Raw genomic sequence first — 25,975 nt, forward strand, 5'->3', positions numbered from 1 at the left:
TATGTTGAAAAAGGGGATAGTGAGTGACTTTAAGGGAAACATTTCCAAGTTCTTATTATGTTTGGTTTTATTAAACAAAAAAAAAAAAGAAAGAGAAGAAAAAGTCAATGCCAACATCTTCCTGAGTTTTCCCTGTGGCTTTCTTCCTCCTCCAAGTTCAGAGTGTGCCTGTGCTCCTGCGGGCTTTGGTTTCTCTTCCCTGGTAACTGCAGTGAAGGCTCCCAGCCAGCAGAGATCATCCATTTCTGAATTCCCTTTCTCTGTGCAGTCAGATAAAGCCTCTTTAAACAGAGCCTCCGTCTCAGGCTTTCTGTGGATTTTTCAAAAGGAGAAATTCCTAGGAGTATGTTTTAACGTAGGACAAAGCAACCTAATCTCCTACACCTTCTGCATCTGCAGGAAAATGGCTCAGACATTTTCGTCGTGGAAGTCCTAAGGATCCCGTAGGATGCTGAAGAGCATCCTGAAATAGGTTCACGTGGTTTGACTGTTAAGGCGTACGTGAACAATGCTAAATTTTGGAAACCTGTCGGCATGTGTCTGGATTCAGAGGGTAGGGCAGAGGATTAAATTCATCACATTCTTCTGTTTTAACCATTGGGATAAATTGCGATTTCCTGACCCAGGGCAGAATGTCTTATTTATAGAAGATGAGCTGAATTTTCCATCTTCGGTTTCTGAGAAACGAAGTAGATTCGGAAGGAGACGGCCGGGCCTGTTCTTCGTAGGCCTGTGCATGGGCGCCCCTCACGGTGTGAGCTGCTGCAGAGGTGCAGGTGGGCTCTTGGCATCGTCGGGGGGCGTGCTTCCTATCGGCTCCCTGCGTGTCTCGGTTTTCCTCGTAGGATGAGTGGCTTCCGGTGGCTGTTGGTGAAACCCACGGACGCGAGCACTGTAGTTGCGGTTGTGCATTTTAGGTCAAGTTGGCATGGGCCTCCCTCTTGGAGGCTGCATGGGGTGGGGGCAGCGAGTCACCAGGTAGGGGAGGAAGGGTTGATGACTTTGGACGTGAGAGGCCGTGGCTGGCGGTCCTCTCAGCGTGGCATGTCTAGGCAGAGTAGTGACTTCCATTTCGTAAGGAGCTCATGTACAGCTTCCTCGCACCAGTGAGTTTGGAAGTCGTAGCCGTGAAAATCCATCATGAAGATGGTTTCCAGTGAATTTGAATTCTCGTAAGATGAAATTTTCTAGGAACAAGCACCCCGATTGAGAAATAGCTTGGATTTTATACTTCGGTCAAGGATGCCTATTTACCAGGCTGAGGAAGGGAGCAAAGCCTTCAGAAATGATAAAATCAGCTCTGTTCTGGGTGACAGGTTTTCTGCAGGACCTAGTTTTCCCGAAGAAATTGGCTTCATCTCCACAGAGCAGTCTGTTGAGGCCCTGCCGGGTTCCTCTTCCCACTCTGAACTCGGTGTTCCGCCTGAGCCCGTGGCAAATGCCATCTGTCGGTGGTGGGCCGAGCTGGCACCTGTGGGTTTTCTCCCCAGAGTTATGATATGAGAAAGTTATGCACATTGGGACGCTCTGGACAGAGGAGCTTCCAAACCTAGAAAGTTGATCCCAAAGCACTCAGGGCCCATCACCATGACCAGAGGAATTTCTGCCTGGCATTCCTCTGTGATGATCTGGTGACACGTGACCTGTTGCCAGTGTCTCCTGGGAAGTGGGTGAGAACTTTTAACCTCACGAGCCCTTTCCAGTCAGAACTGCTCAGGGATTTGCAAACTCCCATCTCGGAAAGGAGGGACCGTGCTTTGGATGAGCTTGTGGTGTGGCGGCTGGACCCTGTGACCGCGAGTCACCTTCACGGCCAGGGAGCGCGGGTTCTTTTCCAAGCTCTCCCCTCCGGAACCTGAGTCTGCCAGTGCTGGTTCGATCCAGAATGCCGCTTTGGGCCACCGAACATGGCTGCTGTGGTGATGGATTTAAGGCCCAGCGAGGGGTATGTCCTGTCTGGTTCGGTCTTCATGTCCTGACACTTTCATTCCTTAGGCCAGGGACAGCAGACCAGGGCCCACCGGCCAAGGCCACCTGGCCACCTGCCTTTGTATGGCCTGGGAGCTAAGAATGATTTCTATTGTTATTATTATTTTTAAATGTGGTCTTTTTTTAACTTATTTATTTATTTTTAGAGAGGGAAGGGAGGGAGGGAGAGGGAGAGGGAGAGAGAGAGAAACATCAATGTGCGGTTGCTGGGGTCTGTGGCCTGCAACCCAGGCATGTGTCCTGGCTGGAAATCGAACCTGCGACACTTTGGTTCGCAGCCCGCGCTCAATCCACTGAGCTACGCCAGCCAGGACTTGATTTCTATTATTTTTAAATGGTTAGAAATCAAGAGAAGAAGAAGATTCCCCGACACAAGAAAATCACATGAAATCCAAATGTCAGAGTTTATAAATAAAGTTTTATGGGAACAAAGCCATGACATAATACGACTGTACATACAGGTATTGCCGGTGGCCGAGCTGCGTCATTAGGACAGAGAATGTACGGGCGGCAGAGCCGGAGACAGCCAGCGTGTGGCCCTTTACGGGCGGAGTTTGCCAGCCCTGCCCTGAACAAACAAGGGGCAGACTCCGCTCGCCCGTCCATCTGTGCGGTGGCGCGGATGAAAGGGAGTGCCGGGAAGCCGCTCGGGAGTTTTATCAGGGATGTGGGGTTTCCTGGCAGTCTTCGTCGTCATCATCGCCATCGCTGTCCTTTGAATTGTCCTGTTTGTTTAGAAAATAAGTTCATACCAGGACCTCCGCAGGCCTCTCTGGTGGCAGGTCCCCTGGTCAGCTCCTCCTCGCCCTCCTTGCTGCCCAGTCTGGGTCCTTGTGGGTGGGAGCGTCTTCATGCGAGCAGCAGGCCCACTTGAACCTGACCCCAGAGGGGCCTTCGGATTGGGGAGATCCATTCCATTCCCATTTGCCTTGCCTGTGCCTTTTTTTTATTGGGGGAGCTGGAGGAGGAGAAATTCGAGAGTCGTACCTTTCTCTTTCTGCTGACAATTTAACAGGCTTTTAAATAGCCTCCACTCCTTTCAGGCCGGTGGTATTGTATATATTTCGAGACTTTGTCCACGGGTCCAAAAGCTTAAGTTAAGCTCCCTGAGACATATCGTAAAATATGATTTTGGGGAAAACCCTAATGGGCCATGAGCAGAACATTATTATTAAACAAAGGATGAAATGCTGAAGCCGAGATGGCCTCTTCCCCCGCCCCCCCCTACAAAATGAAAGTCGAGCAGACTCCATTTCAACAGTTTTCAATGCAGGAATTCCCACAGCCCCGTTTGATTGCAGTTTGTTGAAAAGTTTAATGTTTTTGTAGGCAATTCATAATTTCCATGTTGAGCGGCCGAAAAGGAAGGGAGCCGGAGCCCAGTGTTGTTTTCATAGTGGGATGGTGGGAACTTTTTTTTTTCTTCCCCAAAAAGGATATAAAACCGGAGTGGAACTACTGGGAAAACGCCGCGTGGCTTTCCAGCCGGTTCGTGAATCGGAGATGCTTCTCTCTCCGGGTCTTCCTTCAGGACCCAGCAGAATCAATAGAATTTCCTGCCGCTTAATGTGTCCAGGAAGGAAAAGATTTTCCTCTAGGCTCTAATAGTACCTAATTTCCTTTTTCTCCCTCTTATTTATTTATTTTCCCTATTAATAAGGGCCAATTGGAGAAGATGAAGAGACCTGGGAAATCCATCACTTTTGGAGGAGGTTAATAACTTCCTTTAAGAAATCCTGACATAATACTCACTTCCCCAGAAGGAACCTCGTCAGCCTGAATGCCAGTTGAGGCCCAAGGGACGGGCACGGGTTCCCGGGGACCCAGCCGTTCTGCGGGATCGAGTTGCATTGGGACTGAGAGGTTGGGGCTGTCACCGCGGAGTCCCTGCAGGTCGCTGGGGCTGGGGCTGTCTTCCCCTGCCATCTGGATTTGGTTAGCTCTCTCTGGGCAGCGGGGCCGAGTCTCATTTCCTCCAACCAGTAATGTTATATAGGCAGTGATCCTGGGCTGCCCTAACATAATTGAAAATTATGTGTATTGTAGGCTCGGAGCGCTGAAATGTAGGCTCGTAAAAATATGTGGTGCAGGTAGCCCGCGGAGATTGGTTATGGCACACAATGAAGCTTTTATGTAAAGTAAGAATTACACGTCTCCGCATTAATATTGCATTATGGGTATGATAATGCTTGGGTGGGGTCCTCAGGGCAGGTCTGTCATGTTAAATAAAGCCTAAATTTCCTAATTCGCCGGAGCTGGCCCTTGGAATGCAGTGAAATCCGTTTTGCAGATGGCCCAGGATGAAAAGTTGCCCCTCAATCTGGCCGTCCCCACCGAGGGTGGCATGACATGTAGGTGCACGGTAGAATGTGCTTGGTGTTCTTCTTCACAGGTTTTTATGAGACGGAGGGGCGAGTGTTGGCAGGTGTCCATCTTGGTTGGCCTCGAGGAAATGACTCTGTTGAGTGGTTTTTGACCAATGAGGCCCATGTACTTATGTGGCAAGGGGGGACGGGCAGAAGGCAGGACGAGACAGGGCCGCACGGCGTCCCGTGGCCCTCCAGCTCGGGTTTGAGGGCTGGGGGAGACCGGGAAGCGTTCCCTTCCGTGGTTCTCAACTTGGGATGGCACTGCTCCCAAACAAGGCAATGGAAGTAGTGTGATTAGGAGGGTGACTGGGCGGGGGTGGGGGGAGGCCTGTTGGGGCCTGACGATGTTTCCTGTCTGGAGGCCCAGACTCCTAGAAGTCAGTCAGTGCTTGGGACAGCCCCTCACCCACCCCCACCCCACCCCCTCAGTTTATGGATGCTTTAGCTTTATTTTTAGCTTTATATGGAAGCAGAGGCATTCAGTGCGAGGTCTCCCGGTGAGTTACCAGGAGCGGGGACCAGCCAGCCTTCCGCGGCACGGGACGCTTGCAGGTACAAGCTCCGAAGAGGAAGGCGCTCCCACCTTGTGGAGCTCTAGGGTGGGAAGATGACTGTGGCCGCCGGGTCAGGACCTCCCCACTTCCGGTGGAGCTAAGTTAGCTTTTTTTTTTTAATATCCTCAACCTTATCAGATGGCTACGCTTTTTTTTTTTTTTTTAAGATTTTATTTATTTATTTTTAGAGAGGGAAGGGAGGGAGATAGAGAGAGAGAGAGAGAGAGAGAGAGAGAGAGAGAGAAACATCAATGTGCGGTTGCTGGGGGTCATGTCCTGCAACCCAGGCATGTACCCTGACTGGGAATCGAACCTGTGACACTTTGGTTCGCAGCCTGAGCTCAATCCACTGAGCTACGCCAGCCGGAAGGTGGTATCTTTAGGAAACCCATGGAAAAACTTACAGGACTGGCTTTGGCCCTGTTCTGTTGCATGGGATTTGGGCAAAGTCTTTCTTCTCTCTGAGCTGCCCTGTGCCGTCCTTTCTGTTGAAATCTTTCTGACTTAAGAAGACTGTGAGGCCTTCCGCAGTCCCTTTCTCAGAAATGCCACCACCTTCTTGGCATTCCCTGGGCATGACGCCCTGGGTCTCGGCCGCAGCTTCCCCTGTTCTCTCTGGCACACGAAGGCCCCCGAGGGTGGCATTGTTGTCTCTCGCTCATGCACAAAGCAAGCTCTGACCAGTGCTCGCTGAAAACTTCTGTAGGATTAATGTAAAAACGGGCCTTTTCCTTCCTCCCTTCCTTCCCTTCTTTTTTTTTTCTATATGTCTCTGAAAATATCAGGATGGCTCCGTATATGCCCTCCAAGCGTTAATTCATGCATTAATCAACTGTCCTTCGGAGGTACAAAGGCCGGTATTGATGCCCTTATAAAATCTTAGCAGTGTCTGTGTTTTCTTTGGGTGTCTGAGGTTTTCCCAAGTGAAACTGCTGTAATGTCACTAGCAAAAGCCAAATGCCCCGGTGTTGCTTATACATGTGCCGAAAATCTCAGTGACCGCAGAAGCCTGTTTACCTCAGTTTCCCTTATCTGCACAATGGGGAGTTGGATCAGGTGATCAAGTCCCCTCTAAAGCTGACCGTGTCCCTTTCCGCAGAAGCAGCGCCCTTCCCTTATGCCACGTCTCAGCATTTTCTACCTCCGGGAAGGGCAGAGGTAGACATACTCGGTTTATAGCTTTATTTTTCTCTCCGTGGTAAACCTGTATGTATGCATTTAAGAATTTCTCCGGCCTTTCGAGATGAGACTGTAATCTGCATTGTGCCCTGTTTGTGCATCTCTTACCAAGAAATCATGTTGTTTTGTTGGTTTTCAGTGTGGATGAGGATTTCCATCCTCACCCGACTCGAGTAACTTCCAGTCGGGGACAGTCGCACACGGGTACTGGGGTTTCCGTAGGAATGCCGTTTCCTGAAAGCACGGATTCAGAGTCTCCCAGGACACGGGCTTGAGCCTCCTCTTGCTTTCTTCCCTTCTCCTGTCTCCCCCTCCCCACTGCTCCTTCCCAGTGAGGACCACCTCATTCCTGAGGTACTTTTATTCCTGAGATACTTTTATCTGAAGCTGCCAGTAGTCTGAGCGCAAAGATACAACTATAGTTGTATGTATACACGTACCTATGGAACATGAACCCAAAGGGAGAACTTACTGGCGTTCTGCTATTTGCATGCTTTTAAGCTTCTCAGTGTCTGATCCACGTAGCTGTTTGGCGATTCTTTTCTAAGTTCATCTTCCATGTTCTCTTTGTTTGCCCTCCAGTATCTGCAGATGAAATGGCCGCTGCTGGACGTCCAGGCGGGGACCCTCCAAAGCAGACAAGCCCTCAAGGACGCCCGCTCTCCCTCGCCCGCGCACATCGTCGTAAGTGACCTCGCGGAGGCCATCGCTTCCTTTCCTGGGGGGCGGGGTTTGAAGAACGTGGATCTTGGGTTGATAACAGGCCTTGTTTATCAGTCATTCTTTCTTCAGAAGTACTTTGTTTGGCATATTCCTGGATATGGTTTATATTTAGAAGGTGCCTGTTTTCTCCTGTTGGACCTTCACGATTATTACCTACCTGGGAAGGTTCCCACCTGTCCTTTCTCCTGTTGGGTTCGAATTGAGCTTTGTGGGCTCCAGGTAATACATATATTCACGATGGTGTGGGGAAGACTGGAAATGGCATCAAAGCAATTGTTTTAAAAACGACAATACCCAGGATCTGTCCTGAAAAAGTCACGTAGGGAAGGTGAATGGCGGAGTGAATTAGAAAACTCGAAGGAAGCCCTGGATTTGAGACTTCCAGCCACGCCCCCTCCAGTTTGTCTTAGTTGTTGGAAAGGAACATTCTAGAGTGACATCAGGAACATTTCTTCTGGGCTGATTGATTGAGCCAAGAAATTAATTTAGGCTTATATTAAATTTAATCTGTACATTTGTGGCTTTGAAAAGTGTGGAGGCTTAATAAGGGACCATTTGTTTGTAGTACTAGGAGACTACAACCTACCATGTGTGTCTACATATATTTTTAATGTACTTTCTAAGGATTTTGTAAGCTCTGAAAGTAGAATTCCTAAATTAACCTCTCGAGAAGATGGCTCAGCCTTATTAGAATATTCTCTTCTATATATTTATACTATGAGCTGAACTTTACACCAACAATTCATGTATTTTTTTATCCAAGTGTCACAACATGTTACCCATTGATATATGTTGCTTCTGTGTTACTTGTGATTTCTACAAATGGCAAAGTAATTCTCTTAAGCAGAAAAATCTCAAGAATGCATTGTGTCAAAATTCAGGCTAACTGCCTCCTTATTTTGTAGCTTGCTATAATTGAGTATATTATATGTAATGTTTTATGCCCCTGTTTAGGAATATTAAATATGTATGTGTGCGTATATATATATATATATCACAAAATAATTTATTTCCATATAGCCACATTGTGGGCCATTGTTTGTGAAAATGTCTTACGAATTTTCGTCGTAAGTAAGGCACATAGAAAGAGAGTTGACATTTTCCAGAAACTTCCTCCTTCTTCTAACCCCACGGTAAAAGGGATGCTCGTAATTGAACATGCTCCTGTAAGGCTGAGATGCCAGGGCTGGAAGTGTCCTTAGGTCAGGTAGGACCCACCTGCTCTCAGAAAAGGAAACAGGCCCAGAGATGCCTTCAGGGGATTGCCCAAAGTCACACGCTATGTTAGTGGCCAGAGCTGAGGCCTGGACCCAGTTCTCCGCTCTCTTTCCGGGCGCTCATGGAATGTTCTCTCCTGAGGGAGAGCGAGTAACTTTCCATGGCCGGTTCCGTGTCGTCCCCAGGAACAGTGTCACAGGTGTAAACACATTGTTGGCGCGGGGTGCTGATGCAGCTTTCTCCTGGGAAAGTGGGTGCCATGTGAGACAGCATTTGGATGATACCCCAAGATTTTGAAAAAAAAAAAAAAAAACAAAAAACAAAAAACGTGATGGTTACAGGGTCCTTGAGGGTAAAATGAGGAAGCCCATCCCTTCCACGTTTCCTGCCTCCCTGTATTTCCATGTGTGCGTTTAGGCTTGGAAATTTTTCTGCTTTTGGAAATGCTTGGCAGGGCTCGCCCGCATTTTTTTTTTTTTTTTAATGTACAGAGAAAGGATGTTATCTTTAAAATCTCTGGGAGGCCTCTTCTCTTTGAAGGTGGAGAGAAGATGCAATTCTTAGAAGTGGCCCGAGTGGACACAGCGCCTCATAGGCAGGGCACAGAGGTCCACTACCCACGCTGGTGAGCGAGAGTGGCGGTTGCTCCATTGGGTGAGAGGGAGATGATCGCCCTCCGCTCTGACCACCCCCGCAAATCCCGTAAGAATCCCCGTAAGAACAGATGCCACAATTTAGGCTTTCAGCCCCTTACAAGTTTTCATTTGTAGAATTAGCAATCTGAGCAGTTGTTAAAACATTTTTTCAGAGCCAGTGTGGATTTTGGTGAAGAACAGTGAGGGGATTTAGGGTTTTTTTTTTCTTTCCCCTCTGCTGTTTATTTGAAGGCATGTTTTCCATAGCAACCACTTGGGAGAACACCACCCCTTTCCATGGAGACCCTGGTCCAAAGGAGCCACAGCTGGCAACTGTAATATGATCTGTTGTGCTTTCTGCTGTGTTCCTGGGGCCTCCGGGGTGGGGTGGGGGGGTGGACACTGTAGGGGAGGTTATGGGTTGGTGGTGGAGGGGAGGGCTCTGGGAGCTGGAGAGAGCAGAAAAACCATAAGTTGGACAAAAGGAAACCAGATTTGTGAAATACTTAAAGCTTGTGGCAACTGACTGGTGTCTTTGGTTATGTGAGTCAGCCTTGTGATTGTGCATTTCTGCAATCTTCACCTGATGCCAAGGGGCAAGGGGAGGGGTGTTGGGTGGTGGGGCCGGGTGCGGGGTTACTAGTGGAGTGAGATGGGAAAGGAGGGTGGAAAAAGGCTGGAGATTGTTGCCCACAACGTTTTTGGGGTTGAGGAGTCATACACCTTGGGGCTGCATGTATGATTACATTTTCATTGGACAGAGAGTGATGTGCCAGCCAGCACTGGCTGGGCAGTACAGTGTGCCAGCATTCATAAAAGGGGCATTCTGCATTGTGGCTGGTGGGCCATTTGGCTCCATATTGATCAGAAGAATCTGGTTCACGTTCATCTTCACCAAAGAATGGCCAACTTTTCTCCAGACGCTGGGCTTTTCCTCAGATTTTATTTTTCATTCTTTTAAATAAAACGTTGTCACATCACCGCGTTTCATCAGACATGTTTCAAAATAATTGTCTGAGGATTGCTTCCTAATTTCTGCGAAATTTGGATTTATTGTGATTTCTGGGCCAAGCTGTTTCATAATGATTTCTAATGTTTTCTTTTGAAAATAGAGAAGTGCTCAGTTTTTGTTGGGAATCATTGGAGACCAATATCACAGTTTGCTAAGAAAATAACTTTTTCCTGGTCCATATTTGGGGCATAATTCTCACTTGGGAATTAAAAGCATTTTGTCCGAGTATTTTAATCTGATTGGGTTTTTTTTTTCATGTGGCATGTGGGTTACATTATAAAAAATTGATGTGTAGAATAAATGTTCTTAGCAAGTGGAGTTCAATTGATCAAATAGTATTTAAATTACGAAGCAAGCCCCACACACTTGAGTTCCTGTAATGGATCCAGCATCCTGTTTATTATAATCCAGCGGCTCCTGAGCTGTGTTTTAAAGGCAGAGGAATTTTATCCTTCAAGGATGCTGTCTTGATTTTGGGGGGCGGCTAGCCAAAAAATAGCAGTTCACACAACAAATACATCTCTCCCTCCCTGTTCTCCACCCTCCACCTTCCCTTTCCCTTTTATTCCCTCCCAAACACCGCCCCCCTGCCCCCCAAAATTCATCCACTTCCTGAAGGCTAGCCACACGCCCAGATTCCTCCTCCCCAGCCTCCACAGTCCCATTTTCCAATTCTCATAAGTAGCTCATATTTCTTTCCCTGTGGTGTTTTTAAATGTATATTTTAAATTTTTTGACTTCCTTCCCCCCACTTCCAACACGAGGGCCAAACAGCTGGGCGTGCTAAGTGGTCGGCCGAGTCTCGGCCCAGCTGCCTCCGGCAGTGGCAGGGAAGCGGCAGGGTGTGGAGCCCGCTCCCTGGACGCCACCCCCGGAGCCTTTGCTATACAAAGACTTTCATTTAACTTTCTTTGTACCCAGCAAAAAAAGGTTCTGTACCAAAAACGGTGGTATTTTGGTACAGTATGTATCTTACAAAACGGCAAAAGGCTTCAAAAGTTCCTACCATTTTATCTTGGGGGTTTCCTTTTGAAGTGGATGTGGAATTCTACCTTAGGGTACATTTCTAAGTGGTTCTTGGTCTCCTGGGTTTTGGTGAGTAATGAGCAGTGAGATGTGGGATAAGAAAGCCGCCCGGGTCCCGAGGAGCAAAGCCCTCCAGACTACGTGGTGTACTTTGTTGTTGTTGTTGTTGTTGTTGCTGTTATTGTTGTTGCTTAAATGCTGAAAGCGAGTGGAAAACCGTTAAGAAATGCAGTGTGATGGTCAGACCTTCCCACGAGTCTCTGCTCTCTGCGTTGGGCATTCTCATGTGAGCTCAGAGGGCATGGCAAGCCTTTTGTTTTTTGTTCTGAAGAGTTCAGGGGGTGGGGGGCTCTACTCATAGGTAATAACAAAACAGGACTCTGAGACCATCCTCCTGGCTACTAAACCCATTTGGAAGTTTGATGGGTTATTCGACTTGGGTTGCATTCTGCCCTTTTCTGCCCGATGCTCGTCGGCAGTTGCTCTGTGCCAGGAGGCTGTGCTGCTAGCTGAGGCGTGGCGAAGCCATCGCAGCCCCCCTGTGTGGGTGCCTCCGTTCCAGGTGCCGTGAAGAGTACTGGGGAGGAGAGGGTTTGACCGGGCAGATGGGGTTTCAACTGAGAAACTGGTGAGGATTGTGGGCCGGGTGGCCCCCGGGGGAAATGGCATTTAAAATGACATTTGGAAGTGTGATTGGAGTTGGCCAGGTGAAGGTAGGGAAGAAGGGGGTGGAGAGTAGCAGCACATTCCAGGCAGAAGGAAAAACATGTACAGAGGCCCTAGAGGGGGACAGACTTGGCTGCGAGAGAAGCACCAAGCCAGCCGTGGTGGCAGCAGGGCTTGAGGGCCCAGGGACAGTGGCCTGGGGACGCACGATGAGGACTTGGTGTTCAGTCCTCACCGCACAGCAGGAAATCATGAGGGGTTCAGCTTGTGTTAATGAGCTGATGGCAGGGGGGACTGTGGAAGGGGACAGATTTGCAGGGGACAGCAAAGGAACTTGCTGATGGGTTAGATGTCGGGGTTGAGGTCGGGGGAAGGGTGGTCAGAGGTAGGCGGATGGAGAGTGCGGTTCACTGAGTGGGCAGTATTGGAGGGGCGGAAGAGTGAGTGAGTTGGTTTTATTTTTTATTTTTATTTGTTCCAGCTTTATAGGTATATTGATGTAATTGACGTGTGCCATTGTGTTAGTTTAGGGTATACAGTGTGTTGATGCGATACACTTAATAGTTTATAAAATGATTGCTGCCACAGTGTCAGCTGATGCCTCCATCAGGATGCATAGTTATCCTTTTTTTTTTTTTTGGTGGCCAGGACTTTTAAGATTTGCTTTTTTTTTTTTTTTTTTTTTTTTTTAAGCCAACTTTCAAGTATATAATACTGTTGATTATAGTCACCAGGCTATACAGCAGGTCTCCAGAACTTACTCATTTTTCAAACCGATAATTTGTGCCCTTTAACCAGCATCTCCCCATTTCCCCCAACTCCCAGGCCCTGGTAACCAGCATTCGACTTCCTGTTTCTATGAGTTTGGCTTTTTCAGATTTCCACATACAAGTATTATCACACAGTTTTTGTCTGTCTGACTTATTTCGTTTAGCATGATGCCTTCAGGGTCCATCCGTGTTGCAAATGGCAGGATTTCTTTTTTCTTGTGGCTGAATAATAATCTGAGATGTGATTATTACACACACACACCATTCTCTCATCTGCTTATCTGTTGATAGGCACTTAGGTTGTTTCCATGTCTCAGCTGTTGTCAATAATGCTGCAGTAGACATGAGGGTACAGATATTTCTCTGAGATCCCATTTTTATTTCCTTTGGATCTGTACTCAGAAGGAAGTTTGCTGGGTCACAAAGAAACCTCTGTATGTTTTCCATAGGAGCTGTACCAGTTTCCATTCCCACCAATAGTGAGAGTTCCCCTTTCGCCACATCTTGGCTAACACGCTGTCTCTCTTGTCTTTCGTTAGAATAGCCATTCTAACAGGTGTGAGGTGTTCATTGTGGTTTTGATTTGCAATTCCCTGATGGTTAGTGATTTTGAGCACCTTTCCATGTTTCATGTGTGTTCTTTGGAAAAATGTCTGTTCAGTTTCAAAGCTGTCTTTTTAGAGAGATTAAGATACTAGGTTTCATGAGCCCCCCCAAAAATATGGCAATAAGAAGTGGGAACACTCCCAAATGTTAACTGGCTCCATAAGAATGATGTCAGTTTTCTATCCATTTATGCAGGATGTATTTAGGGAAGGGTAGAGAATTCTTCTTTTTCTTTAGATACGTGGTTTTAATTAGCTTCCTCTTGGTCTTGTGCTCACCATTGATTCAATCATTGATTCACATTCATTGATCTCACAAACATTTAGTGATTCTTTACCACATGGGAAAAGAGTATCGTAGACATTGAGAGAAAGCAGAGTCAATGGTGAATCGCAACAACCCCAATGGCGAACGAGCCTGTAACGCTTGCTGTGTGCCAGGCATTGTTCTTGGTGCTCTACACCAAGTGCGTGTCATGCGCACTTGAAGAGGAGGAACTCGGCACTGGGTGGTTAAGTATTTGTCCGAAGGTGGGAGTCGGGCCGTGAGAGAAGGTGGCCTGTCCCCAGAGCACGTCAGCCTCTTAACCCCACCCGTGCCAGAGACCTGCGTCAGTGGGCACAGGGTGGTACGTGGGGGCCGGCAGGACAGGGTGGCAGGGCCCAGAGACCTGCCAGCCTCACTGGAGAGGGAGGTCCCGGTTGGTCAGGGTTTCGGTTTCCAGGCGTGGCTCCTGCAGAGGACTCAGGGCGCATTGTGGGGAGGGAGGGCATTCTCTAATGGGGCCAGTGACCTTGGGGGATGGGAGTTGTGAACTTGTGCCGATTTCCTACAAGCTTTTCCCTGTGCGCTGTCTCCACTCTCCTCTACATATACACTTTCCCCTTGTTTTTTGTTTTCGTGTTTCTGTTTGTCTGCTTGTTTGTTTGTTTTCCACTTAGCTGTGACTCAACCAGGACTTTTTGGAATACTTTGTATGTATGTCGTAGGAGCAGCTGAGTCAGAACTTGCCGGGTTCACAGACAGAACCATGGTAAGGGTGTGTGTTTTGTCTAAGGACATAAAGCAAGCCTGTGAGCACCACAACGATATTATTTTTATAAGGAGAACGCTGAGTATCTAATACTGGGAAGCAGGCAACCGGGTTGTCTTTTTCGGGGAAGTGGTGGCCAGGTTCAGGAGTGTTTGGAAGGGAGAGAGTGGAGTAAACCCCAAGATGTAATAGTCTATGGTTAAAAGCCCAAGCTTCCTTCTCTGCTTCCAGAAAACACCCCGTGGTGAGGAACGCTGGAGTTCCTGAGGCTTGGGTTGCCGGTGTGGCGTCTGACCGCCGCGGTGCCAGGAAACACTCCACCGAGAAAGATTGTGTAAACTCAGTTCTGCCCCCTTCAGATTAGAATCAGGACTTTCACAACCTTAATGTCACATGCCACACCGCCCACTGCCGTCTCTCCTGCGGCTTAGGTCACCGTTCAGACGTCGTCCACGGCCCCGCGCTGTTCCTGCGCAGAGAGATGGAGCGTTTAGCTCATGTTTTCTGTTTCCTTTTGGTATGATACGGGCTCTTCGGGAAGTTCCGCCGTTCCGTTGCGATGAGATCCCTCTCTCTGGAACACTCACACCTTGAGGGTGTTTTGTGCCCTGTGCTGCTCAGGCTTCCGTTCACCCACCTTGAGACTTGGGAGGCCGGTGTGTCCTCTCCTCGTTGGCAAGCCTTCCCTTCACAGTTATCGCCACTTGTAGTCACATCTTCAGTGACCGATCCGATTTGAAACTGTGTAGGGATGGGAACTGCTGATTTTCTATTGAAAATCCTGCCTGTGAAGATTTTTTTTAAAAGAAAATATTTTATTTATTTATTTTTAGAGAGAGGTGAAAGAATAGAGGGAGAGAAACATTGATGTGAGACAGAAACATCAATTGGTTGCCTCTTGTTGGTGCCCTGACTGGGGACGGAACCCGCAACCCAGGCATGCCCACTCACTGGGAATTGAACTGGCAACCTTTTCCTTTGTGGGATGATGCCCAACCAACTATGCCACACCAGTCAAGGCTGAAATGGATATTTATTTATTTGTTTGCTTGTTTGTTTGTTTATCTATTTATTGAGAGAGGAGATGGGAAGGAGAAAGAGGGAGAGAAACATCAGTGTGTGGTTGCCTCTTGTGCACCCCCTATTGGGGGCCTTAACTTGGCCCCCAACCTAGGCATATGCCCTGACTGGGAATTGAACTGGCAACCCTTTGGTTTGCAGGCCTGCGCTCAGCCCACTGAGCCACACCAGCCAGGGCTGAAATTGATTTTTAAATGTAGCTTTCCCCATTCATAAAACTTTTGTTTATTGTCAGGCAGTTGGGAAACTAGCCCTTAATTTTGCCATTCAGGGATGACTTTATGAATAATTTGGTATATTGGATATATTTCCTTCTAGACTCTTCTCTCTTGTATATTAATATTTATGTTTGTTTTTAACATCTTTGAGCTCATGTAGTACTGCTCATGCTCCTGTCTTGAAGATCTTTGTGCCCCTCTCCCATTCAGTCGTTTTCTTCGGGTAGATTCCTGGGAAGAAAGGCAAGAGGACAAAATTCATAAACATTTTCTGATACATGGCTACAGGTTTTCTTCCGGAAAAACCTCCATCCTTACACCTGTCAGTGGTGTGTGAGAGTTAGACTCGCCACGGTGGGAGTGATTTAGTGTCTCTGGGAAGTTTCATGGGGGTCAACCTCCACCTTGCTCCAGAAGAGAGCCCCCCGCCACCCAAGTCAATGTCCCCCGGCCTTTCGCCTTCAAAACACGCAAACAGAATGACTGCTTCCTAAATGACCGGTAGGCCTTCAGGTCAGCAGGCACTGTTGCGATTTTGCAGAGTTACATCTGTTCCTTTTACACGCGTCACAGCTGTAGCTCCTTGGAAATGTGGCACATTTTAGGGTGATTGTAGAAGTCTTAGAATATACTTTACAACCTCAAATAATTGTAGAGTTTTCTTTAGTTTTAGGAACCCCTCTTTTAATGACATTTTATTGGGAAGATATTATTTCTTTGGCGCATAGGACCTTACTCAGGAATAGGACTCTGAGCTGTTTGGGGGGGAAACGTACCTACTTTTCAGAGACGCCGTTTGCGGCTGTGTCTGTGACCAGCCCACAGACAGTGCTGCTGTGTCTGTGACCAGCCCACGGACAGTGCTGCTGTGTCTGTGACCAGCCCACAGACAGTGTGGGGAAGGCGAGCAGCCTCACATCGGTCTCAACTGTTCCTCGGTGCCGTGCCTTGTGCTTGGAGGAGAGTCCTGGGCTGCTCTGGGCCCGTGCTTCCTGACGTCTGTCTCGAGGAGTGTTAGCAGGTTACTGGAAAAACGGGCTCCCTCCTACCACAGGTTTAGGGAAGCACTGGGTCACGTGGTCAGTTTCTTTAGGGCAGCATCTTGAATCCTGTGGGTGCTGGAAGCTTCATACGGAGGAGTTTCTAAAATGCTTGTCTGCAGGACTCCTTGAGCCTCTTCAGGGGCAAGATTGGAACATACTTTGGAAAATTGTTTCAGTTTCAGCACCTGCTCTGTTTACCAAGTGTGGGAGCCTGTTTCAAGTTAACAGGGATCAACTTAGAGCTCAACTCATGGTTTTGCCTGTGTTTATTTTTCCAGTAAATAAAACAGAAGTGCTTGTTTGGCACCCATCCTGACCCGCTGTTGTTTCTTACGCTGCTGCGTTAACTCTGTGTATGGGGCTTGTCTCTCCAGCCAGACTGTAAGTTTCTTGAAGCCAAGGGACCCCCCTGGGTTCATTTCTTTGCATGCGACTTTCTCCTCGCCTATTGTGGTGCTTTGTTAATTAACTCCAGGGACTGGAGTTGATTTAGTCTAGAATGAGGGCGCCTTCATCGTTGGAGTGTTCAGAGTCATCCTGGTGAGCACAAGCGCAGGTCCGCATGTGTCCTTCCTACGTGACGCGGTGGCGTGCTTTGGAGAAGCATAATTTTGGGTTGTGACATTGTGTGAGGTTTGCCAGTAACTTGATCATCCACCCTTATACATTCCAGCTCAGAGAGGAGCGTGTCTAATTGCCACAGTAGCCCTTCTGTGGAACGTGGTTAATACAAAACCTCCAGAAGGCCAGGCGTGTAGAGGGTCTGTTGCTTTACAATCTTCGTATAAACCGACTGTTCTTTAGGAATCCGGGGATGGGGTGGCTGAATTTTTTAGGAGGGCGGCCGGTTGGGAACCCAGCACTTGCTTATTTACTATGGGAAATGGGTGTATTTCAGCAGTGGTGTGATAGGGCATGTGAAGGGTTCTTGTGATTGGTTGGTGCATGGCTCGCAGGGGAGATTTTTTTCACCCCTTTTAGTAAATTACTATGGAGGAAACACCCCTGGGTTTCCGAATTGTCCCTTGGGAGTATACTGGGATCTAAGGAGGGAGGGAGCCCAGAGGGGTTTGGCTAGGAAAGTTCATGTTATGTCCCTTTTGCATATAGAGATTTGAGAATACATTGAAGTAGCTGAGTTGCCCAGGGTTCCATGGGCAGCAAAGCCAGTCCAGACAATTTTTCAAGTCTTTGCTCCAGCCCCATGCCGTCCCCTAGGTGCCATGTCCAGCTTTCTTATGGATACCAGGTAGACATAGGAACATCAAGGAACATCAGTGTAACATGTCCAGATTCAGAATCTTTATTGCCACCCCCGCCCCACCAGCAAACTAATTAATTCTCAGTGTTGAACGTGGCAGTAAAGACGGACGGCAGGTACTGGTGGCGTAGGCCCCAAACCTTGCGTTCATGTTTGATTCCTCTTTTTCTCTCGCACCCCTCATCCAGTCCGTCAGCTTGTCCATTCATGTGTCATATTAGTCCTGCCTTCCACGTGTTCGGAATCTGACCCCTCTTCCCCACCTCTGTTAGTACCTCTGGGGTCCGGCCTGCTGTCATCTCTCACTTGGGTATTGCAGAGGTGTCTACACTGGTCTCCCCGCCTCCCACCCTTGTGACTTCCCATCTTTCATACTTTTCATCACGACAGTTTATTTCCACATTTGAGATGGCCTTTTAAATCCTTAGACAGATCATATCACATCCCTTTCCTGAAACTCGGCAAGATAGATTTTGTCTTTTGAAAGAGACCCAAAGCACTTGGCCCTGTCGCCTCACTGAAAGGGGGGCTTTGAGATGCAAGGGCTCAGCATGGAGAGCGTAAAGGTCGGTCGTGTTGGATGGAGGTGAGAGCAGGGCAGCAGCAGCACAAGCAGACCGAGCGAGCCGCCGTTCGTCAGTCCTTTGCCAGCGCAGTAGGAGGTGGCAGATGTCTTGGTCATACCCCTAGTGGGACCCAGATGCCTCCGGCTGTACCGAATCCGAGCCCTGCCTTTCCCAGAAAACCTGCAGTCTGTCCAGCTCGTTGCTTGTCTGCAATGAGAAGCTCGTGAAGAACTCTGAAGAGCGTGATGCAATCTGTTTTCTAGCCAGAGCCTGCATAGCGGGTAGATCCGGGCAGTGATTCCGTGCATCACCCAGGCTGTTTAATAGGCTTCAGTGAGATGGGGTCACCATGTGTCCAAGTGCAGTGGGCCAGAGGCCTCTTGTTCTTCCCACTGCAAGGACACAAGCTGCCTGTTTCTACCACTAGGACACTGTCTGTGTTGCTCAGGTGCTGGGGTGAAGCAACCACCAAGTGTTTAAAAAGGCTGAAGAAGGAAGGAAGGCAGGCCCCCAGCACAAGGCTTGGGATCGGACCTTCCCATGACTCTCAGAGACCAGGTCAGGTACAGGGGGCCCTGTTATCAAGACCCATGTTTGGATGCCCCCTCCCCACCCCCGCCACCTGAGGCCTGACTCAGGGACACACATGTGATTCTAAGGGAAGTGTTTTTCCCCCGCAGTCCTTTTAGACTCAAGGAAGAAGCCAACCTTGATGGGTGGAGGTAGAACATAAAATCTAATAAAAGTGTCTCAGTCACAGAAGGGGAGCAGGGCTGGGCAGGAGGGCTCCCTGGGTAAATCTTTGGGATGATTCAGTTGAAACAGGGGAAAAAACACTTCTTTGGAAAGAGGTAGCAGCCCCCTTCAGCCAAAGCCCATAAATGAAGGAATGTCTGAAACCCAGAATGGCAACACCCAAGGCAAGACATTGTCGAAGACTGAGTTAGTGAGTTTGGTAGAAAACATGTCCATTTTTAGAGTATAGCCAAGCATCTTTCCTCCATTTTTTTCTCAAGCCCCTTCCCATCCCACTTCCACAAAGTACTTATTGGTATCTCTATTACACTTTCTTTTTGAATTTGTTCAGATAATAACATCTATGTGCTGACCTTCCGGTATAAGAAACCAAATGTTACAAATGGAATGCAGCTCTGAGGCTGACATTTATCCTGCCTCGAGTGTGCCCCCCCCCCCCCCCCGCCATGGCATCCTTCTCCACCCCCTAACTGTGGGGGTCTACCTTTGCCCTAATCTCCTGTTCCTCAGAGACATGCAATTGGGCAAGGGCTGGGCATGTACTTGATGCAGAGATATTTGTGAGCCCTCACTTGGAAGACAGGGTCTAAATCTGTTGCTCTTTGCAACTGCTCTGGCACACACCTAAGTGTGCATGTGCACATTTGCAGGAAATAAAGGTGTGTGAGGGAGGAGTTTCTGGACGAAGCCCTTTAATTCTGTGTAGCTGGCGCCAATCCTGAATTACCCAGTTAGGTAGCTGACTAGTTTGAGATGGTTTTCTGTCACTTCAGCCAAGTACTGTCTTCCAAGACTTAAATCAAAAAGTTGTTCTTTTGAATTTTCAGTTCTTCTGAGTTAAAAATGCTGGACTGTGATCTGATTCTTCTATGTCAATAGGGACCAACGGGAGCAGAACACACTTGGGTCAGATGGGTTGATTTGTGCTAATCTGGAGACTCACTTTCAGAGGGAGATGCGTGCAATTCTCTCCTACAAAACTTTTTCAGAATGTGTGTGAAAAAAATGAGCAGTTTCTATGGCTTCCTCCTGTGGTCATGGGGAATTTTGAAAATGAACTTTAGGTATTTCCATGGAATTCCTCCTTTCATACTTGTAGTTTCTCGGAGTTTTCTTTAATGTTTGCAGCTTAACATACTCACCTTTGCCCAAAAGTTCTCTTATTTACTGTTCCTCAGAGCTATTAAGGAACAACCAGACAAGTAATGGTAGTCAGTCAGTCCTGCCGTTTTTGTTGAAAAACGTGGTAAGAACCCACATAAACAAGGAGGTACCGCTGCAGCCTCAATCACCTCCTCTCCTTATTACCGTATGACATTAGGACCACTACTTCCCGTCACAGTTGGTGGCAAAATGAGCACACAGGTGTTTATTTCTGTTTGATTACAACTGTACTATTTGATGAAGTGTCTGTCCATTTTCCTTTCAAACACGTGGCGCGATCCTGCCACGCCCAAAGACCAACGTTGTTGTTCCGAGGACGTTGAGGAAGAGTGTGGTGCTTGCACCCAGACGGCAGCGTCTGCTTCCAGCGTCGTGCGGAGAGATTCTGAGGCTTTAGGGCTCCAGGGAAAGAATGCTCAACCTCATGCATTAACATCAGCCAGATGAGGAGGAGGACAGATTACGGGGCAGTAGAAGTGTTGAGCATAAAACAGAAGCCAGGGAGGTAGGTATTCCATCACCAAACAGCATTGCAATCCGGACGCTGCAGCCTTGACAAGCCACGCGGCAAAGATGGAGGAAGTAGCGTATATCAAGTGGAAGAGAAAATTAAGGGGAGGAGCTATTACAACCATAGAGCTCTGTTGTACCTAGAGAGTCCTCCTTGTAGGCCTCTTGCGGCGACCTGCGGTGTGAGCGCTCCCCCTACAGGCCCTCCCGATTCCTGCCTAAGATAAGCTAGCTGCCGTAAATTTTAAGATGTCAGAGCGGTCGTTTCAGCTTTAGGCAATACATTTCTGGGGAAAGTGTGAGAAATTAAGACTCCCTACTGGATCAGTGAAATGTCGAGTTAAGATGTCATGGTGAAGAACATTCTTACGGAAGCAACTTAAAAACTTGTTCCAAATGAAGTGATAGGAAAGAGGAACATTTTTCATCGGAACCGGGAATGTGACTGTGTCCAGGAGAGTGAACCCAGGCGTGCGATCTGGGCTGTGGCCCAGCCGTCTTGATGTAGCCCACTGAGTTCTTCCCATGGATGGGATGTCTCCTTGTCCACGATCGATGGCTCCTACAGGACGTGACCGTGACCAAGTGTGACGTGCACATTCCCAGCCATGGTCCTGAAACTTACTAAAAAATGGACTTCGGGAGTGATCTTCATGTTTCCTTCCTCCCACTCTACAGTTCGAAGTTGCAGGATAAAAAAATGTGTCTGAAGAGGGTGGTAATCTTAATGCTGTCTATACAATTAATTTGGAATATTTGGGCTTTTTTTTTTTTTTAAATGAACCAACTCCATATTTATCTGGTTTGTTTTTGGCGCATCATGGTGATGACTCTTGTCCTGGTTTATTTTCCACACTCTGAGTCCAGACCTGACGTGAGACACAAGTACAGGTCTCGTGCCAGCAGTCTCACGGTTAAGTTTTAGGACAGAATTTGAAAAATATGACCCACTGAGAGGCAGTAAGGATGTATGGTGAGCTAGTGCGTGTTTGGACGTCGGTGTGGAGTGAGTGAGTGGCAGGGAGAGTGTTTGTCAGGGTGAGGGAGGGTGGGCCATTGGCATGGGGGAATGAGCTGGGCTTCCAGGGGCTGCCAGCGCCCGCCACATACGGAGGCCAGCAGGGTTGGGTTTGGCCAAGCGTTCCGGTGTCTGGATGCCTGTGTGAATTTCCTCCAGAGGTTTTCAGTTGGCAGTGTGGAATCAGCTGGGTATGCAGCCAAGGGTGGGGATTGTTGGTATCCTGTTAGGCCCAGGGGTGCGATACCAGAGGTCAGAACAGAAGCCAGGGGAGGGAGCTTGGGGAACCTTCTGTCGTGCACTGCCCTGGAGCCTCAGTTCCAGCAGGACTGCAGATCGTAGACCAGAGCCTGGTTCTCTCGTGCTGGCTTTCCTAGTCCCGATTCTTCTGTCCATCTCAGACTGAACCCTGGACTTGGCATGGGAAAAGGGATCTGCAGAGTTCTCTCGGTGTACAGCCCTCATTGTGGTAGTTACAACGTGGATGCATTGAGAAATGGAGCGATGTACTCAATCAAAATCATGATAATACTAGAGTTTACTGAGCATTTACTAGTTCCAGTAACTTGACTGCTCTACTGCTCTACTGTTCTAAGTCATTTACATGATTACCACGTTTAATGCTCACACGCTGTTATGAGTCAGCTGTTATTACTGTCCCGTTTTACAGATGAAGAAACTGAGGCTTAGCAGAGGGGAATGGTGTGGCCCGGGTCACACCAGTGGTAAGTGACTCCAGCACTGGGACTCTCACCTATTGGCATTACACATTGCTTCCATCAGGAACAGGGACACGGCCAGGGTGGGCAGCTTCCGGGACACAAACCCAGGCTGGTCCCGCCCCGTCGGGCTACACCAGGAAACTCGGAGGCCTGTCCTGCCTTTGTGATGCAGCTAGTTCCCGCTGAGGAAGTGAGGCTTTGTGGGTTCTTAGGAGGAAAAGGTGTGAACTCCGGGCAAAAAGGAAGGAACCAACAAAAGAGACTGGCATCAAGATGAGCCTTCTTTTCATCTCAAATTACACCTCCCTTCACACAGTGTAGTCGCGTGTCTGCAAACTGGAGGGGAAATACGTCTTTTTGGTGAGTTACATTGCACAGAAGGCTTTTGTGAGTATGTTAGTGCCAGGCATAGTCACTCTGATTTATCCTTTGTTCAAATTTGGATTTCTTATTGGGGTTTTTCCATGATGGTTGGCAGTTCTCAAAAAATAGTATAATGTACAAAGGATAATATAACAAACACATTCAGGTACTTGCCATCAAATACAATAATTATTAACTTTCTCTCGTGTTTCAAAGAACAAAACCAAACCTATGTTCTCGTCCCTAGTCCATGATCTTCCCACCAGAGGGAACTACTGTTATAATTTGGTGTCTCCCAGTCCAAGTTTTTTATACTTTCCTACATGTATATGTGGATCTACAGTGTATTACAGTTAATGTTAGTGGTTTTAAAATTTTAGGTAAGTGGTTTTATATTTCATAGTATTCTGTAGCTTGTCTTTCTGATACAACAGTGCACATATATGTATTGTACCCACACTGTATACATTTAAAACAAATTTTAACTGCTATGCACTATTCCATTGCATGGATATACCACCGTTTTCCCTTTTCTGTATTGATAATTATTTGGGTTGCTTACAGTTTCATAAGATTACGAATAGCGCCACGATAACCGTCAGTAGATAGGTGCACGTAGGCATAGGCACGTGTCCTGGTAGGGCATAAATTGCTGGTTTTCAGCTGTAGTTCACAAGGCATCGTGGGGCTCTTCAGAATGACCAGGTCAGAATGGCCAGGTCAGTTGCTGAGCGCATCAGCAGTGTGTGACCCGTTCTTTCCCTGCAGGCTCACCAACTTTGTCTTGTCAGACCTCAAATTTTTGCCAATTAGATTATTTGTTTGTTTTTTTCCTTCTTTTTCTTCTAAGGTTGACAATCCTGTCGTTTGTTTTTTGTCTCCTCAGTGGCTTGCCTGGTTCAGTCCTCCACTCATTTTAAAGAATCAGATAGTTTTTCCTTAATGATTTGTAGGAGCTCTTTGTGCAAGCTGTAGGCTTTGTTATGTGTTGGAAATACTTTCTCCCAGCCTGTGATGTTCGAAAACTCTGCTTAGATGCTTTTTTAAGTAACGAAGTTATGAATTTGAATGCATTCAAATTGTCCGTCTTTTTCTCTGTGCTTTCATTTTTACCTGCTTTACGTAGCTCCAGACTCTGTAAGCAATTAGTGCAGAAACCGTGATTTTGATTGGGCGCCTGCGATCTAAAAGCCACATCTAAGGAAATGACTTTTTTGAGTAGGAATCTAAGCCAGGGGATTAACTTTAAACCAGAGTTTAAATATGATGAAAACAACTCACTTGGAGCAAGATGCAGAAACTGGGTACTGGACCCATGTCTGGAAAATTTGGGAGTGCAGGGGCAATAAATAACCCTTCGTCATGTATTAACGAGGTACCAGGTACCTGGCTCTGGGGTGGAAGCTGTCTGTATTTTATCTCATCAATCTGCCCAACAGGCCCTCTGGGAGTGGGTGGTTTTATCCCCATTATAAAGATAAGAAAACCAAAGTTTAAAGAAGTTAATGTATGAGGCAAGTGGCGGAGCCAAGATTCACATCCAGATCTTTCTGACCACAAAGCTCATTTGCTTAATACTGCGCCCCATTGCCGTTTTGAAAGTGACTTGGGATTTGTTTGAGTTCCAGCATCTTTGTAGGTTATTTTCTATTGGAATCCCATTGGAAAGAAACAGCGGTGGTAAGAGTGAAGGGCTGGAAGAAAAAAGGGCAGGACTTGGGATTCTGTAACAGAAACTAAAAGCCCATCACTAGGAGGGCCGTTCCAAAGAAATAATTCTGTGTTCGTATAACGAGGACATTAAAAGCCGAAGTAATTGCATCATGCAGGTCTGATGCTGAGTAATCACCCTCTTCTGTGTTATTGGGGTGTGTGTGTGGGGCACGAAGTCTGGGAAGCTGTTTTTTGCCTAAGGAGTTACATTCCGAGGGACTCCGAGGATTTAGGTAACCACAAAAGCCATTTATTTCGAGTACACTGAGATTTCTACCACTTTGATCCCTAATCCATAGCATAATTAATAAGTGAAATGTGCTGTAGTACGAGTTTTTTTTTTTTTTTTTTTTTCAACAAAGTGTACTTTTAACATGGCTTTTGGTCTGACATGATTCATTTACCACTTGGAAAAGCGTCGTCACTGGAGACGGGCGGGCCTGGGTGGGAGGGTGGGAGGGTGCCTGGTGGGCAGTTGAGGGCAGTGTCCTGGGACCTGGCCTGTGGTCCTGTGCGGGGCCTCGGCGGAGCAGGCCCCCCCAAAGGTCCCCCCAGCACTCTGTCCTCCAGGAAGTGTGGGGAAGTCCTCCAGGAAGTGTGGGGAAGTCGGGAGGCCAGGACTGAAATGCGATCTGGCCCAAGTATGCCTCGAAGACCACAGGCCTTGTAACGCATGCAGATCTTTTTATTTGTCTTGGCCCCTTTGTATCAGTTGAGGAAAGTCGCCGTGAGCAGGGGATGATAATTGGAGTGGTTATTGATTGCCCAAGCTGAGGAGCCAGACATCTGCCTTGGTTTCCTCTGCCCTGCCCTCCCTTCTTTTATTTTCCTTCTACCCTGCCAACCCATGTTTAGTGATTACCCGGAGGGAGGCAGGCCGGGAGAATGTGGAAGGGCAAGAAAATGTTCGTGCTCTCATGGAGCTTCTGTTTTGTCGGGGTCGGGAGGGGAGGCATGGGGACCCAAGCCAGTAAACAAAGGATATCAAAAAAAGATAATTAACTTAATAAATACTAAAAGTAAAAATAAATGATGTTCTGACCACTTATATTATGCGCCAGCGTCTGTGTATGGTACAATCCTCACAGTCACTTGAGACTGGGTGCTGGTATTATTATTGTTCCCGTTTTGCAGATGAAGAAACTGGAGCCCTCAGAGAAAGGTGGTGGCTTCCTCATACCTAGCAAGCCAGACCTTCGCAGTGTTACTTTGGTCAGTGGCTAAGCTTTTTCGTACTCACTGCTCTTCTTCAAGCCGAAATCGAGCAAGGTCATTTGGGATAGAGGTAGGAGCGAGGGAGAAGACGAAGCAGGAGAAAGGGACCGAGCAGGACCATGGCTGGGGCTGTTGTAGATGCGGCGGTCCGAGAGGCCCCTGGAGAAGACACTGGTCACACTAAGGTCTGACCAGTGGGAGGTGCCAGAGTTCTGATGCTCACCTGGTGGGGCCGATGGAAGCTTCTGGCAGGAAGGAGTTAATGAATGCCTTGCATGTGCCCTGTTCTGGTTCTTTAGGGCCTTCAAAAAAGGAAGTGGTGGCTGTAAATGTTACCTTTGGCCCTTAGGGATTCTGTCTTGCACCCTGGGCTCGGTAATAACTGGGACTGCCCAACAGGGCTTCCTGTTAGGAGACTGCAGAGGTGGCCTTTTCGGTTCAGATATGCCATGAAAAGGTATCACCGTTTATTTCAGTGTCTGGTGGCCCGAGCCTGGGGAGGCTGGGGAGCCTCTGAAAGGGTCTTGAAGGAGCAGAAATGAAAAGGGGTAGGGATTCCTCCATTC

General features: G+C 47.8%; 1 protein-coding gene across 38 annotated transcripts in view; it reads left to right on the forward strand.

The window, feature by feature from the left end:
* The window catches only part of TCF7L2 (transcription factor 7 like 2), a 189,933-nt gene that overhangs the window by 66,178 nt on the left and 97,780 nt on the right, over positions 1–25,975 (forward strand). For all 38 annotated transcript variants that reach the window (XR_004903494.1, XM_036027312.1, XM_036027299.1 and 35 more), the window contains one exon: positions 6,674–6,775. Coding sequence is in view for 37 of the 38 variants with exons in the window: in XM_036027312.1 (XP_035883205.1) it covers positions 6,674–6,775 (102 nt within the window). In the remaining variant the exon portion in view is untranslated. The remainder of the gene's footprint in view (positions 1–6,673; positions 6,776–25,975) is intronic.

The sequence above is a fragment of the Phyllostomus discolor genome, chromosome 5 (assembly GCF_004126475.2).
Source record: "Phyllostomus discolor isolate MPI-MPIP mPhyDis1 chromosome 5, mPhyDis1.pri.v3, whole genome shotgun sequence".
In the NCBI taxonomy this organism is placed as follows: domain Eukaryota; kingdom Metazoa; phylum Chordata; class Mammalia; order Chiroptera; family Phyllostomidae; genus Phyllostomus; species Phyllostomus discolor.